Source organism: Adiantum capillus-veneris, chromosome 23 (assembly GCF_014529385.1).
Source record: "Adiantum capillus-veneris isolate H3 chromosome 23, ASM1452938v2, whole genome shotgun sequence".
Classification (NCBI taxonomy): domain Eukaryota; kingdom Viridiplantae; phylum Streptophyta; class Polypodiopsida; order Polypodiales; family Pteridaceae; genus Adiantum; species Adiantum capillus-veneris.
Window position 1 is genome coordinate 28806041 of NC_140953.1, and position 16645 is coordinate 28822685.

The following is a 16645-nucleotide window of genomic DNA, read 5'->3' on the forward strand; positions in this document are numbered from 1 at the left end:
CCTTCTCTCACATTTGCAAAGTATTTTAATTTTCAAGTGCTCGTGTACGCTCCCGTTTTGTGACATGGGGAGAGAGGGGGAGGGACGAATTTGGGAGGGAGAAAGGGGGCGAATTTGGGAGAGAGGGGAGGGGGACGAATTGGAAGAGGGGAGGGGGGGGACGAATTTGGGAGGGGGAAAGGGGCAAATTTGGGAGGGGGAAAGGGGATGAATTGGGAGAGGGGAGGGACGAATTGGGAGAGGAGAGAGGGGTACGAATTGGGAGAGGGAGAGGGGGGCGAATTGGGGAGGGGAAAGGGGGCGAATTGGGGAGAGAGGGGAGGGGGACGAATTGGGAGGAGAGGTGTGGGGCGAATTGGGAGAGGAGAGAGGGGTACGAATTGGGGAGAGAGGGGAGGGGGACGAATTGGGAGGGGAGGGGGGGACGAATTGGGAGAGGGGAGGGGGGAGACGAATTGGAAGAGGGGGGGGGGGGAGGGACGAATTGGGGAAGAGAGGGAGGGACGAATTGGGGAAGAGAAGAGCTGAATTGAAAGTGGGGGGAGTAAGGAGAATTTGGAGAGGGAAGAGGGGAATAATTGGGTGGAAGTGCGAATTGGGGAAAATCAACAAGTTCCTGCAATGGCAATGTCTGTCCCAAGTCCTTACATGAAAAACTCTTTATATGTGGGAGACCTTGATCCCAATGTCAATGAAGCACAGCTGTATGACGTGTTTACAAGTGTCGGGCAAGTGCTGTCTACTGGTTCGCCGGGACTTGTTAACAAAGAGATCCCTTGGTTATGCCTATATGAGAGTAGAGGTAGACTGGGTGATACACTTGGAGGCGAGGTTGTTCTTCTGGAGGATAAGAGCCTATTAGTCGGTTGGGATGAGACTGCAACTATAGCTCCTTGAAGTAAGTAGAGGTTAAGTTTGTCTCAAAGACAGCCGAGGATGTGCTTGGAAAACACCAAGGCCAAGGCACCCGATATGGGCTTTAGCGAGTAGAGATGGCAAGGGCGTACAATAGAGACGGACAACTCCATCGTGTAAACTATCACAAAACAGACTAGGAGTTTAACTTGAAAGACCTTAGTACTAACGTCAAATAACACTGATGATAGAAATAATTAGAGAAAGAGTGATTGGATTGTAAGAAGTTCAAGACAATACCCAATTACCGAGAATGAGTGGAGAAAGGATACCTTAGGAGGAAAGGTGGAAACTTATACAGCAATAGCAGAGACTGAGAGTATTGCAGAGATTGAGACAGTAACAGAACACCCGTTCTGGTGGAAAGGTAGTGGGGAGGAGAGGGATGGGATATTAGAACCCTACAGATGGCGAAATAGTTGCAGACTTTTTACTCAAAGGAGTAATAGCACTTGATTCTGGAGCCATTTACCAGAGGCAATGGAACACCGTCCAAAGTTACTAACTGGATTGCTCCTTGTGGCAAAATTTCATGTACTCTGAATGGCCCTTGCCAGGCTGGGACCAACTTTTTAACTTTTTTCAAATATTTAGCTTGATAGAGTAGCACCAGTGTTCCCTGTGTTATTTTCGGCTTCCTGAGATGGCGATCATGCCACGCTTTGCGACGAAGTTACTCGGTTTAGAGAGCATTTGAAGCTAACATCCTGCTTTCTTCTAACTGTGAGAGACGAGAGAGGTTTGCGGAAGCAATCCCCACTGTGACATGAACACTTCCCACTCTTGCTGAACCTAAGTTGAACTCATATGGTGCAATTGCTTCAAGACCGAAAGCTAGCTGGAATGGGGAGTAGTTAGTGGTTGCCTTGAAGGAGGTGCGATAAGCCCAAACTGTGCCGAGGATAGCCCGAGCCCAAGAAACTGGATGCAGGTGACAAGCTTTCTTGAGAAGCGCGATTAGCACTTTGTTAGTGCTCTCAGCTTGCCCATTTGCTCTAGGATAGTAAGAGCAAGATTTGCGATGAAAAATCTTGTAGTTCATGAGGAGTGTTGAGATTAGGTCGTTGACAAAATGACTACCTCGATCACTTGTGATTTCCAGAGGGCACCCAAACTTGCAAAAAATATTTTCATACAAAAATTTTGCGACAGTGACGGCTGGACAGTCAATGGTAGCCACCGCCTCAGCCCACTTTGTTGCATAATCTGTTGCTATTAGGGGATACTTACGATTGCTTGGTTGAGCAGGTGGAGTGATTGGACCAACAAAGTCCAAGCCCCATCGCTCAAAGGGCAACCACGCCATAGATACTTGTAGAGGGCGATTGGATTGCTTGCTAGGCTTGGGCGCATATCGCTGACAGACATCACAACTTTTGACATGAGCAATAGCATCTCTGAATATATAGGCCCACCATAAGCCTGCTTGTAAGATTTTTTGCGCCGTGGTGTGATCAAGGTAATGGCCACTTGTAGGACCACTGTGTGCATCTTCCAAAATGTGGTCTACTTCATGAAGAGAGCCACACCTGCGCAGCACACCCTCTAGCCCAGATTTATAGAGCTGTCCCCCAATCAAAGAGAAGGATCTAGACTTCAGCAATAGTCTTCTTTTTTGCAAGGAAGAAGCATTCTCAGGATATAGGCCAGTAGAGAGAAGATGTAACACATCTCCATACCATTCTGGGGTAGTGTCGACCTTAAAGAGATGACTATCTGGGAAGTCATCATCAATCCCAGTATCGGGCTCACCTGTTTGTATGCGAGAGAGATGGTCGGCCATGACGTGCCGCTTGCGTGGACTAAGAACTACTTCGAAGTCGAATTCCTGGAATATCAGTAGCCACCTCCAGACTCTTTCTGCAACTTGGGGTTTATTCAGAAGATAGCATAGCGCATGATGATCCGTGATGATAGTGAAGTGAATCCCTAACAAGTAATGACGAAACTTTTGCAAAGAATATACCATAGCCAAACCTTCCCTTTTTGTGGTGCTGTAGTTGCACTCTGCCTTGGTGAGCACGCGACTTGCATAGTGAACAGGGCGATCGAGGTTGTACTCCTTACTACGCTGAGTCAATACAACACCCAGAGCCAGTTGACTGGCATCAGTATGCACATGAAAAGGGAGAGACCAATCCGGGGCTACTAAAGTAGGTGCTTCAGTGAGGCGTTTTTTGAGGTATGCAAATGCTTCAGCCTCAGGTTTTGATCATTTGAAGGGTACAGTAGCACTAGTGAGTCGGGTCAATGGTTGAGCCACCTGCGCATACATTCGTATAAACCTGCGATGATAGCCTATGTGACCTACAAAGCTCTGAACACCTTTTGGGTTGATAGGAGGTGGTAACTTCAAGATGGCCACGATCTTCTCCTGGTCAGGCGCTAAACCTTTGGCAGACACCACATGGCCTAGAAGTGTACCCTCAGTGACCAAAAAATGACATTTGTTAGGATTGAGCTTTAGGCGTGCCTCTCTGCACCTGAGGAAGACAGCAGAGAGCTGAGCGAGGTGCTCCTCTAGATTTTCCACTGGGGTTGAACATTGGGCATCTGAGAAGGTCAAAAAATCGTCCATGAAAATGCGAAGATGATCCGTAAGTACAGGACAAAATATAAGATATACTGCTCGATTGAAGGAAGATGGAGCGTTTTTCAACCCAAACGACATCCTAGTGTAGATAAAAATACCCCAGGGAGTCACAAAGGCCGTTTTAAGCTGATCACCTGGATGGATGCCCAACTGCTTGTATCCACTGAACCCATCCATGAAACTGTACAATACATGCCCTGCTACATCTTTGAGCACACGCTCAGTGAAAGGTGTGAGGAAACCATCTGGGAAAGTTACCTTGTTCAGAGCACGGTAATCTACGTACACACGAATTTTATTGGACTGCGTCTTAGGCGCTATCACCATGGGTGATAACCACTCAGAGTGCTCCACAGGTACAATGATCCCTGTCTCTTGCATTTTTTCGAGCTCTGACTTGACAGCCTTTGCATACTTTGGGTTGAGCTTGTAAGCTGGGCCTCTGACAGGCTTAGCCCCTTCAACCAGAGGGATAGTGTGGAAACCCAATTCTGGAGGGATCCCTTCCAAATCCTTGTAGGACCAAGCAAAAACATCCTTAAAAGAGTGTGTAAAAGAAACTACCTGATCAAGTAATGCGGGATGCTCCCATAACCAAGCTGCTAAGAGGACGTGCTAAGGGTTGTCAGGGTCGCCCAACTTGAATTTTTTGACCAGGTCGGGAGGTGTAACTGTGGAGGGTACTTCGAAAGTTGAGAAGTGAGCTGCCTCTTGGAGCTTCGAGACATCATGGGTTGGTGTTTGATCGATTGGAAACTCTGCATACTCTTCTTGTAACCATCCTGGTGGATGCTCCTCGAAGGGTAAATCTTCAGACACAGACATAGCAGAGTGTTTTTGAGGGGGTGGGACATCCGACCTGGGAGATGTTTTAGGAAGGTGGGAATCATTGGCAAGTGCATGCAGAGGAGATCTCTTCCCCCTTCGGTGATGTGTTATAGGTTCACCAAGGCCAACGGCTTACAACAGAGGAACATTTGAATCATGGGAATTAGGGACTAACACACTTACTTCTTCGACTGGCACACTTTCTGCTGTAGGGCTTGGGACATTGGTGTCCGCCTGAGAAGGTGGGAGAGAGTGTTACCGGTACAGGTGGGTTTTGAACAGAGACCACATAGCATGGCATCAAGGTGGTAGCTTCCAACCACTGCAGCAGGTCTTCGTCAGACCTGTCGGGTGGGATGGGCTGCTCAGGGTCGGGTGGACTGTACTGATAATGCCTGAGGAAGACTGACCACCACAAAATCCAAGCTAAATGTGAAGTCTTATACCATCATACGCACCTTCTCTACTATGCCCACAGGGTAGACTGTCCTCTGGTCCGCCAATGTAACAGTGAATGGAGCAGAGCGGGTAGGCTGCAGACCTAAGGCCAACATGGTAAATCTTGGCATCAGATTGATGCCAGATCCACCATCCACGATGACGCCTGAGAATTTATGCCCAAGAATAGACACAGGGAGAGGAGGACTTTTGTAGTCGGTGAGGGGAGCAGCTGGATAAGAAATCATGTAGGACTCCAAGGACTGCACAGGTAGGTGCCTGCCACTAGGCCCCTGCACCAGGGTACAAAGATGGGATGATGGACAGGGTGTCACTTCTAAAATTTGTATCAAGTCGAAGCATGTCGTACGGTGACACTTGCTGAAAGGTGTTTTTCAAGATAGACTCTGTTGTAGGCTTCTCTCTTTTGATTAAATCTTGCTCTGGTATCTTCATCTTTTGCAAGTCCTCTACTGCTTCCATGAAAGCACCATCAATATCTGATAGAAGAGAGGTAGGTTGGCTCTTGGCACTACCTACTGGTTTGTCAGCTACTAAGGGAGTCCGACTCATTTGTGTGACTGGAGATGAAAAAATTGGACCGCCAGGGAGGCTGAGACCAAGAGCAACTCTCTGTGCCCGTGTGAGCACACCAGTCGGCTCTTCCACTTGCTTCAATCCATCTCGAGAGGCAACTACAAGAGTGGAAGGCGGGGCCTGTGGAATGGTGCTTACTGTGATGAGGTTAAGCTTTGGGAATGTAAACTCCTGTTGGTTCTGGCTTGTGCTTGCAGATGTGGATGCTCGTTGTTTTGGGCAGTCCTTACTATACTGATCCTTAGCTTCAGGGCAATGTCGTCAAGGAGGGGACCCTTCTGGTAATGGACATTTGCTCTGATAGTGTCCATACTCCCCACACCTGTAGCACAAAATTGGCCTATTGGAGAGGCAAGGTGGTCTCGGCCCTTGCTGCATGACACCGGATGCTGACATGTAGAAGCTTTGGGGAACTGAAGAGGGGATGCAAAGTTGTTGTGCATACCTTGTATAGGAGGTGTTGTCAGCAAAGGTGGCATCGGGTTCTGATGGCTATAGGGTGACACCATGTTGGATGCAGGTGCTAGCCCTTGTTGGAGAGAAGGACCTAGACTTTGTTGTATTTGCCGTAATCCCTTGATATAGTAGCAATCCTTGTCTTCATGCCCAGACTTCTCGCAAAAGTGGCAATAAGCCCGAAGGGGACAATCCTGTGGAGGATGTCCTGGAGAGCGACACGAGCTGCACCATACCATAGCCTTAGTCTCCTGCTGAGACCGAAGCTCTTCTAGCTCTCTCTTGATTTGATTCAAAGCCTCAAGATGTGGTGGTTTCTCCTGGCGAAGAGAGATTGATTTCTCCTCTTGAAGAGCGCGTTGTAGTTTTAGGGCTTCAAGTTCTCTACGTAAAGAAGTCAATGGATCAGCATGACTTTCCGAAAACACAGAGGGGGTCTCTATGTGAGGGGAGTTGTTGAACAGCTTCCTAGCCCCCTCTATCCTAGTAGCAGCTGCAATGAACTCCTCCAGAGTGGCGTCGGGTCGGAGACTCTCGAAGTTTTTGCTGAGAAGTTTTGGCAAGTGCCTTCTCCACCCACTTCTTAACCATGAATTCACCGGGTTGCTGGGGAAGCTTGGCAACCAGAGACTTGGTTTTAGTCATAAGCTCTGCAAAAGTCTCCTCTGGCTGGAGCACCATGTTGGCCAACTCATCCAACACCTTCTCCTGGTAGTCACCTGGCCTGAATGCTGCACAGAACTGTTGTCTTAAGGCTGCCCAAGTTGTAAAATGGTTCTCCGCAAAGTGGTTGTACCATTTGTCTGCTAAGCCATCCAAGGTAGATGGAAAGAGTACCAAATAAGCATCTTCCCTGTTAAGACCACGACCCTTACAGAGAGATACAAACCTCCTTGGATGTTCGTCAGCATCTTCTGAAGAGAGTCCTTTGAAGGTAGGGAACTTGATCTTTACCTTGGCCAAAACACTAGCCAATGCCTCCATGGCCCCTTGCTGAGCCTGTTGCTCAATAGCTTGCTGTAGCAAAATAGGAGAGAGCTTTACTGGAGAAGGTGATCTGGAAGATGTGGAACCAGATGGAGGAATGGGTGATGTCATATGTGGGAGGTATGGGTGATGAGGTTGATGGACTTCTACTATGTACCAAGGTTCGTCTTCTATTGTAGTACTTCAGAGGACTCATTAGTGCGCTTTGACGCTCGACTGACCGCCTTGTATGTGTCATGCAGTGACCACCAAATTAACCAAGCTTTGGGCAAGAAAACCTGTAATTGGTTGAAGACGGGTCTAGACTCTACTAGACCCAGGTTGGACCAGGGATGAGGAGGGACTAGACCAGGGACGAGGACTGATTGGACCAGGCTAGAGAGACCAGACACCAATTGGACCAGGGCGAGAGAGGACCAGACCAAATGGACCAGGGCGAGAGAGGACCAGACCAACAGGGTACCGAGTGCAAGGTAAAGTAGGCGAAGCTAGATAAACCCAACTAGCTTCAAGATTTGTACCTCACAGAGAGACTTTAGTTGAGGTCCCACCGTGATCGCCAAAATGAGAGCACCTGTAGCGCGGATAGTGTGTTGTGCTCTCTACAGTGGGTGCTCCTCAGTGCAATGTGCGTGACAATCTCACTCAACACAGACTGGAACAAAGGAACAAGAGACAACAACTGAGCTCACAGAGACACAACAGCAGCAGACCACAACATATGACTCGACTATCTCAAAGAACTAATACAGACTCTGACGTGGGAGCACACTTAGCTCCAGCCCAGGACTCACAGATACAATGGGGTGTCGAGGCTCAAATGTGTAGGGATGGTGAAGATGTGCTGTGTGTACAGACTCTATACACTAGACAACGACGCTGGACCAGATATGAAGAAGATATTCCGATGACCCAACCGCTACTACTCATATGTACAACCATAAAGAGCCACCAACGACTCATAAATGTCATCCATCTAAGTCTATCCCGAAACTGAGTGGTGGTGACCTGGCCACGATGTCCACTAGACCACCGTCCGTATCCTGCCACGTGTCACTGTCCAGCCCAAAGAGTCCGTCCAGTGTGAACCAGACCAGACCAATTGTACTAACTGTATGTACTGTGAAAGTGACACTGTAGCCTTGTACAAAAGGGTTCAACCTTATACCGTGGGTTGTGTAAAGGTATCTAATAAACTAGTGCTGCCATCCAAGGTGGAAAGGTACGTAAGATACGGTTTCGATTACATACCTTTGTACTTATTAAACTTTAAGGTACGTAACAGTATGTACCCTTTTTTTTAAACATAAATTCTACATTTATATATCAGTCATATATCTATAGTAAAGAATGTCTACAATGACCGTGCTCCATAGACAACTACATAACTATCATAACCTGTAAGGGTTTTTTCCATGTGTGTGGAGAACACTCATTAGAGTATGGGCATGTCTCTAGATTTGTCTTCTCGATCTCGGTATCACCTAAGGAGAGGTGATAGGGAGTGGGCTGTTTTGTGGTTGTGCTTAACTTGAATGAGGTATTTTTATGATTGTCCTAGTCACAGAAACCACCTAGGCAACAACCCAAAGGGGAAAAAAAAAAGACTGCGTACTATACGAATCAATTCGTTTAGATTTGTTGGCTTACCTCAGGCATCATTAGCTTATACCAAAGGGACACACTGCTTTGTCAGTGGCATCGGATTACTCTCCTCTCTTCTATGTATAAGATTCTTGTTTGTATGATTAGTGCTAGACTTAGAACTTTCTTATCAGCTGTGATACATGCGTCTTAGGTGGGTTTTATGTAGGATAGATGCATTCTGGACAACATCTTCACATTTTATGAGGCAGTGGAACATGCCAGACAGTCGGATTGTTCATCTCGACCTTAGAGAAGGCTTATGACAGAGTGGACTGTTGATCTTATGGAGGGCACTTTACATAGGATGCGCTTTCTAACTCGATGGATTCGTGATATTTCAATGTTATTTAGATCTGGTAGTAGTGTAGTCACGGTTGGAGGGTTCGTTGGAGAGCCTTTCCCATTGTCACGTTCTGTCACACGGTTGCCCTCTAGCACCATATCGTTTTTCTTTCTGTGTTTAGACGATGTCCTCTTATTTGCGATGCAGGATTCCATAGATTAGAGGAGTCAGTTTGCCCCTTCTAGAAGGTAAGGATGCTCATTTGCTGGATTAAAAGTATGATACAAGCTTTTTGTTGAGTATCCTTACCAGTATTGGATTCTTTGTGTCATGCTTTGGAAAGATCTTGTGTGGCTAGCGGTGTTCTCATCGATTGGAGCAGGTTGCATGGGATTGCCATTGGGGTATAGGATGTGAGCCAGTGGGAGAGAGCAGATGGCTTGCCTTGGCTTGCACAGTGGCAGACATGTCAATATTTGGGCTTTCAAATTGGGATTGATGTCCCTCATCAATAGCAGTTTTTACTTGTTTTGCAATCTATTAGTCGGTGGACATTGTGTCATTGGTCCTCCTCACATTTGTCGCTATTGGTCGTGCTTAATTGCCAGGTGCTTTTGGCTATAGCTTGGTTCTTAGCCCGTTTTCTTATCCGATGATGTCTACTCATGGCTGTTATGGATTTGGGAGAGCAGGCCTCTCTTGCAGTTATCATGGAACCCTAGGGAGTGGTACTGGCTGTCACAAACCGTTGACGTGTCAAGCCACTGAAGAACGGAGCCAACTTGCACATTCTGGCCAAGGTGCCCAAACCCTAAGAAGTAGCAGCAGCAGCAAAAGAAGAAGCAGCAGAAGAAGTTTCCACCAACTTATGGGACCTCGTCCGATGGGGCCCAAGTGACCTAAAGATAAAGCAAGCCCACACACACACACACACACACACATAACTTGCGTGGAGAACTGCTGACGTGGCAGCACTGTACGGACTACTGCAAACCGCGTTGACATGCTGATGTGGCAGCATTGTACGGACAGCCGCAAAACGCATTGACATGTTGACGTGGCAACTGTACGGATTTCGGAAAAGCGGGCTGGCAGCTCTTGGCGCTAGGGATTTTGGGACCAGATGCTTTTCATAGGCTAAGCGCCTTTAAATATGAGCCAAGGGCTCATTCTCTGGCATGCTTCTGCGTGAAGGTGCAGAGGATGGAGTATTGGCAATGTACTGAGTTCAAGCAATATAAAGAAATACTTGAAGGGGCGCCAGCGTTTGGGGCCAGTGCTCAGCGTTTGGGGCCAGTGCTCTCTTGGGGTGGAACTCCGCCACTCCCCGTCTCGTGTGTCGTGCATCTCTTTCAGTTGTGTTATTTAAATTGCTTATAAGTTGTTGAGTCTATTCTTTTCCATTGGCACGTGGTGCCCGTGTCCCGTGACACTGGCCCTCAGCTGCGGATTAGCGTCAGACGGTCTTCTTTTTTTAATATTCTGCTAGTATATTCTATTGCAGCAGTAGAGTTTGAAATGTTGGCCTACACTATTGGAGTCTTGGCTGGATGTTGGCCTATCTCATGCCTTCATGTACAAATTTTGGTCCTTCCTCTGGATTTGCAGATCAGCCGCCCATACTCTACTTCATGTGGTTGATGGTTCATGCTGGTTTGCCATTGGGGACATGGGCTGCCAATGTTAGCTTCGATTGGGCTTGTTCGCGCTGCACCTTACATGTAGATGAGACTATTAGCCATTGCCTTTGGGTTTGCCCACATGTGCATATGGTCTGGCATGCAGTTTTGCCGTGCCCTGCTATGTCGGATAGGTGTTTGCACAAGTTTTGTCTCTTGGGGTTCGGTTTGCTGGCTATTACAGTTCCCAGGTTCTCATCTTACTTTTGAGGGGGAATCACATTTTCCTATTGATGGATCTTGGCTACCAATGGGGTACATTGGATATGGTGCCAGTCCTATACATGCTTTTGAGCCTCACCCCTGTGAGCTGATTTTGGTGCCTTGTGCAATGTGGATGATTCAGAAGGCTAGATGCTTGCATGTTATTGGTGGGCAGCCTTCCACTTGGGCGAATGCACTCAAAGGTATCTTGCCTGAGTTGGGATACTTCAGCCGGCTCCTTCAGGGCAGCAGACAGGCGTTCCCGTATAGACCTCATTTTCAAGACTTTTCCTCTCAGATTGATTGGTATTTTCATGGGCAATTTTCAGCTGCTAAATTAGGCAAGTACTTTTAGCTGTTTTATATCAATTCATTTCTTACCTCTGTCACAACCATTTTCTCTACATGGATTCACTATTCGGCCTCGTGCCCTATTTGCGACTTTCAGACCGATCTCATGTTCCCTTAACCTTTGAGGAATCTCGTTCGTGATCTCTCATTGCCAGAGATTACTTTTTTGGTTTTATATTGAAGAGATACCACTGCAGACATTAGAGTGGGTCCATGATTCAAGATTGTTCTGCTGCATGCCATCTCCGTCCCATTTGGGGGTTCAGTTATAGCACACATGTAGTACTTTATCCTCATTCCTTACTTTGAGGTTTACTGCCAGTAATATACAGAATTGAAAAAGAAAAGTGGGTGGCATCACGAAAAAAGGTGTGTCCAGGGGTGCACTTGCGTGAGAAAATGTGTGCCCCCTCACACGCATGTGTGAGTGACCATGTCTGTCTGCATCAGTGGTGGCATCTATATCTGATAGTGTCCATGTTCATCTTTACTTGTTTTGAAGCCATGCATTGTCTTCTTCGGTGTCTGAGTCTTTGTCTATGTATGCAATTTGGTGTCTGGTTCAAGATAAATTTTAATCTCTCTTTCTTTTCCCTTCTCTGTCCTTGTATCTTCACATGCAGGCATGGGTTCATGGGTGTATTATGCTTGGGTTTTTGCTAGTAGATGCTTCACAATTGAAGTCTTACTTGGTGCCCTCTCATGATGATTGCAGGTTTCAATGCATATTACGACCTATTTCCCATGTGTGCCTGTCTCAATTACAACAAAAGGACGTGGATTTTGATGCTTACTTTACACACATAATTTGCCATGAATGTTGTCATGGAATTGGGCCACATGCAATTACTCTTCCAAGCGGAAAACAAACCACAGTTCGCCTTGTATGTCAAATCCCGGTTTTCAATGTCTTGTATGTTCAAAGGTTTCAAGGAGGTAATCTTGAGTTCCTGTATTGGTTGCAGCATAAGAAGGGGCCAAAGAGGGGGGGGGGAGAAGGGGGGGCTTTGTCTTTATGTTTATTCACTAGGAGCTTCTCACACTTGGAGCATGAACTTGCAACTGGTTGGAAAAAGTCATTAGCTGGGAGTCACTCTTTTCTTGAAAGTTAGTATCCTAGTCACCTACGATCAGAGCTCTCAAAGGAACAATTGACTTGAGGTGGTATGTCTGTTAAAGAGCGTAGAGTATTTTCTTTGTACGACTCTACATGAACTTCATTTACCAATATATTGCTTCTTGTTGTCTACCTTGCCCATTCAGCACATCCAAGCATCTCTGAACAATGGGTGGTTAGATAGGAGCCTCCTAGCATTGTAGGGGCATTACAACTTCTATTTTTCCAAAGTTAGGATACATAAACCAGGTATCAATCCTATGCTCCCCTTGTTCTCAAAGGAGTGACTAAATATTCTTGTCTCTCTCATGGAATTAGTAGTAAACATTTATGTTCAGTCAGAAGGCTCTGGTATTATTTAATCTTATGAAAAGCAGCGCTCATTTAACCAGAAATACTCACCATTCAAGAACCCTCCCTGTATATATATAGGGCAATATCTGGAGTTTCTTTTACAAGCCACCATTGTAATCCCCTTTTTTGAATTTTTCTATTTTAGATCTGTTCCCTTGAGGTGTTTGATTAGATTTTCTTGTAAGAAGATAAATGATATGGGTTTAGAAGAGAGCCACCACCACCGTAACATGGATAACAAATCAGCTCAAACAATCTTGTGTAGTACTGATGGTTTATTGCAGATTGTACATGCAACCACAAGGGCTTGTGAGTGCTCAAGTTATCCCAGGGGATACAGACTAAGAAAAAAAACTTATATAGTGCCCCCTAGAGGTCAAAGAAACTGGCCTATGAGACAAAATCATATAAAACTGTACTGTCTGTATTCTCCAGGTGTAATTAAAAGTACAAAGTACAACCACAGCTACAGGTGAGTGGATGAGTGAGTGTAGTGGAATTGGTAGCTCCATCATAGGTGTGACCATCATGACTTAAAGACTGTAAAGACTTATATAGCTGAATGCTGTCCACAGATTAAGAGTGCAATACATCATTTGCTCAGTGGTAAGGTCTCAAGGACTAATCAACTGTCATCAGGTCTTTTGACCATTGTATATTACTGATTTGTCAAGCAACACATTCCATTTGAACTAGAAGTTGGTCCTTTGTTGACATCTTGCAGGAGCTTCAGGAACTTAACTCTGCCATAGAGGAGGCTAAAGCTGATATAGTGGGCCTTTGGGCTCTTCGGTTCTTGATTGACCAGGTGAATTCGATCGAACAAACCATTTTAAAGTTTGTGAGTAACTGTTAGGTTATGCAAAGGACTACATATAAACCTTTCTGGCTAGCTTTGTGATTTGATTGAAGCACCATCCCAGAAATTGAATGCAAGGACCATTCACCAACTGATTAATGCAAGGATGACCCCTTTGAGATCAGATCTCATTAACCAAAACTATATCAAACTTTTACTTGACTTCTATTATTTGGAGATTGATCCTGAGGTTAAAATAAACCACTTAATCTCATTTACTTCTGTGCAGAATTTAATGCCCAAGGAACTAGAAAGGACGATGTACGTTTCGTTTCTTGCAGGCTGCTTTCGATCTATACGTTTTGGACTCCATGAAGCTCACGGGTAACATATTTCGTACCAGAATTGATTGGCATAGTTGCTTTGCCAGATAAGAAACAGCTGTCATTTGTAATACTTCATCTCTGCTTAGTTCAGAGCATTGTTTGAGTTTTGGTTTATACAGAAAAGGTCAAGCACTGCAGTTTAACTGGATTCTTGAAAAGGGGGGGTTTGTGCTACTGCCAGATGGTACCTTTGAAGTTGAATTTCTGAAGGTGCACAAGCATGGACTTTAAGTGGCAAACGACAACTTTTTTGTTTAGTGCTCACGATTTAATAAACTTTTATTTTGTAGGTGAGAGAGGCTGTAGAAAGCCTGTGCACAGTGATCCTAACAATTCAGGCCCAGGGTGATAAGAAAGCAGCAAGGAGACTTCTTGATGCATATGCAACAATAAGCCCCTCCATGGAAGAAGCATTGAATCACCTACAAAGTGTCGCGGTTAGAGCCTTGCTTAATCTTGTAATAAAAGCACAAACTTTCACATGCATCTTCACAGTTGTCTATTTAATCTAGCATCCTTATGAGTTGATGCAGATTCGCTATAAAATATTGACGGATGATTTTCCAGAAGTAATTGTGTGCCCCTTAATTTAATGAACATGAGCTTGCTTGACAATGGAAATATTGTGCTTGGCGATCACTCGTAAAGCCTTGAGTCTCTTCAACTTCTTGCAAAAAGAGTCCTGTACCATCCGCATACTTGAGATCAACAAGACCCCTATCTACGCCAACCAGCAATGTAAGCCTTGTGATGTGTGTCACACTCCTCTCGTGGAATACGATAAGTGGGCAACCATGTTACACTGATCTCTCTAGATGAAGGCATCTTGAATCCTACTGCCAACAATCAAATTGCTAGACACATTTCTATATTTGACTGAAACCCATGCAATCCCCTCCCAGGAAAAGCATAATCAGAGTAGATTACCCTCCAAAAAGGACCATGAGTCCATCTCAGCCTAATGCCTCCAGTGTTCAATCCTACTGCCACCAATCAAATTGCTGTGTGTTTATAGAGTGCCGCAACCAATGCAATCATCTGCCAAGGAGATCCTAGTATAAGGTGGAAGGGTTGGTTTTTATTTAACAGGTCAATGCCACTTTCTGTGTGGAACTTAACAAAACCTTTGAATGTCCAAAGTTCAAAGGTGGTAAGCTTGTCCTCTAAGACTCAGATGATTCAGGCCTATAGCCCACTTAAACGTATCTTTGCTGCATGGACCTTCCTTGATACTGTTATGGGGTGCCTCTGGATGTAGGAACCTACTGTATTAAGGACAAACTGTTGATGTATAGCAGACGATATTGTATGCGCGGAAAAAGTGTATATGCTCAATCAGAGCTCCCAACGTTTGGATGTTATTTGCTTGTGATTTTTACAGGGCACATGTCCTGGCGTAGTTCTATAGGGGGACTAGTGTGCCAAGGTTGTCAGCCAACCGAGCCATCTTCCCCTTAATAGTATCAAAAATGTTTAGAGTCCATCCCATAGGTAGTCTGTTCTTGTCTTAATGGCCAATTGAGCCTTGAAAGGTTGTTGATTGACTCTTTCTTCTTCTTTCTTGAACTTTATCACTAGGTAACTATATGTTGTAAGGTTTTGACACAAACTAATCTGAAGCTGCCTTTTAGTAATTAGGTCCCCAGTTGTTACTCTCATATACGGAGCTTAACAAGAAAATTTTATTTTTGCAGGTGCCAGTTGATATATATCCGACCTTTGACATCTTGAAGCTTCTAAAGTGCCAAGACAATTAGGGCATACACTCTAGTGGATGAATTTTTGTGACAATGGCATTCACCTTTCATTTGACCTGGTGCACATCGCATCCCTTCTATATTTTCTGGGCCTTCCTTCATGGAAGAGGAAGCCAAAGGGATTTGAATCTTCTTATACATGTACCCAAACAGAAATGCAATCTTAATTAAGGTAAAACAGCATTTAGGCAGGAAGCTAGCTTGCGGTGATTGTTTCACAAAAGTCTGGACAAAGGCTCAAAATCAACCTTTTTATTATAAACTTAGTCTCAAAAAATCATACAGTTTAGGCGTGTCAAAATTTGTGTACATAAAAGGTTGAAGGACCATACACAAAAATGTTAAAAGGTTAAAGGATTGACGTACACAAAATTGTTGCCAAATTGAAATGTAGATCCCGATACAAGAGAATCCTCCATTAACGAGAGACTGATTATGTCGAGAATAGTGTTACAAAAAGTAATCTCGAATGAAGAATTGCCAATTTGTGATTTAAAAGAGTTGTTTGCCAACTAGCACCTGTCTGTATGCTACCCTCAATGTTGATCAATGACACAATTTGGACTGTGCTGTTATTACTTGTTTGAGCATAGCTTTCTTGCACTATTCATGTGTCATTTCATGGTCCAGCCAGCATTTACTAGGAGTAAGGTGGCACATATTTTGTTGAGACTTTCAAATATTTGTGAAAGAAGAAAAAGCCAAGGGCTCTCTCCCATACCAAGCATGGGTAGGTGGTGGGGATAAGGATGTATGTTAGGCTTACATACCTACCCACTCTAGGTACCTGGTTTATTTATTTATTTTATTTTTATTGTAAGAAAAAGATCCTTCCATTAATTAAAAAAACTGCCCAATGGGCTACAACCTGCCCCTACTAGAGAGGGCTACATCAAAATGTGGAGACTCTTCCGATGAAAAGTAAGATATGTACAATTACGCTAAATTGAGATATGGGAGGTGGAAACAACCACACTGGTGGGCAGTACAGCCATCTAGATGCCCCATGAATCACGGTGAAGAAGGGCCATGATCACCAAAGTCGCAAGAAGGCCTCGCGGCACTCCCGCGTGCAGTCGGATCTGCCCTCAAGCCTCTCAAACTGTCCCTTGAGTGTATGGGTTAGCTCCAGCCAGATGTCACGTACAGTCTCCACCTGTGGGACGGGTCGAGCCTTGAAGATAAGGAAGCATCTGGCTCTCCAGATGAACCGAAGTGTCATCGCGCATCCGGTGCGCTCCTTGTAGCGAGGAA

General features: G+C 45.2%; 1 protein-coding gene across 6 annotated transcripts in view; it reads left to right on the plus strand.

The window, feature by feature from the left end:
- Positions 1–15836, plus strand: part of NUDT3 (nudix hydrolase homolog 3) — a 186887-nt gene extending 171051 nt beyond the window's left edge. For 3 of the 6 annotated variants that reach the window (XM_086496538.1, XM_086496539.1, XM_086496540.1), the window contains exons 16-21: positions 11694–11862; positions 13174–13257; positions 13538–13632; positions 13721–13844; positions 13925–14071; positions 15329–15836. In XM_086496538.1, the coding sequence (XP_086352664.1) occupies positions 11694–11862; positions 13174–13257; positions 13538–13632; positions 13721–13844; positions 13925–14071; positions 15329–15391 (682 nt within the window). In that variant the 3' untranslated portion in view covers positions 15392–15836. Of the gene's footprint in view, positions 1–11693; positions 11915–13173; positions 13258–13537; positions 13633–13720; positions 13845–13924; positions 14072–15328 lie in introns of those variants that run through there. The other 3 variants (XM_086496541.1, XR_015185961.1, XR_015185962.1) reach the window with 3 other exon arrangements.
- Positions 15837–16645: the final 809 nt, after the last annotated feature.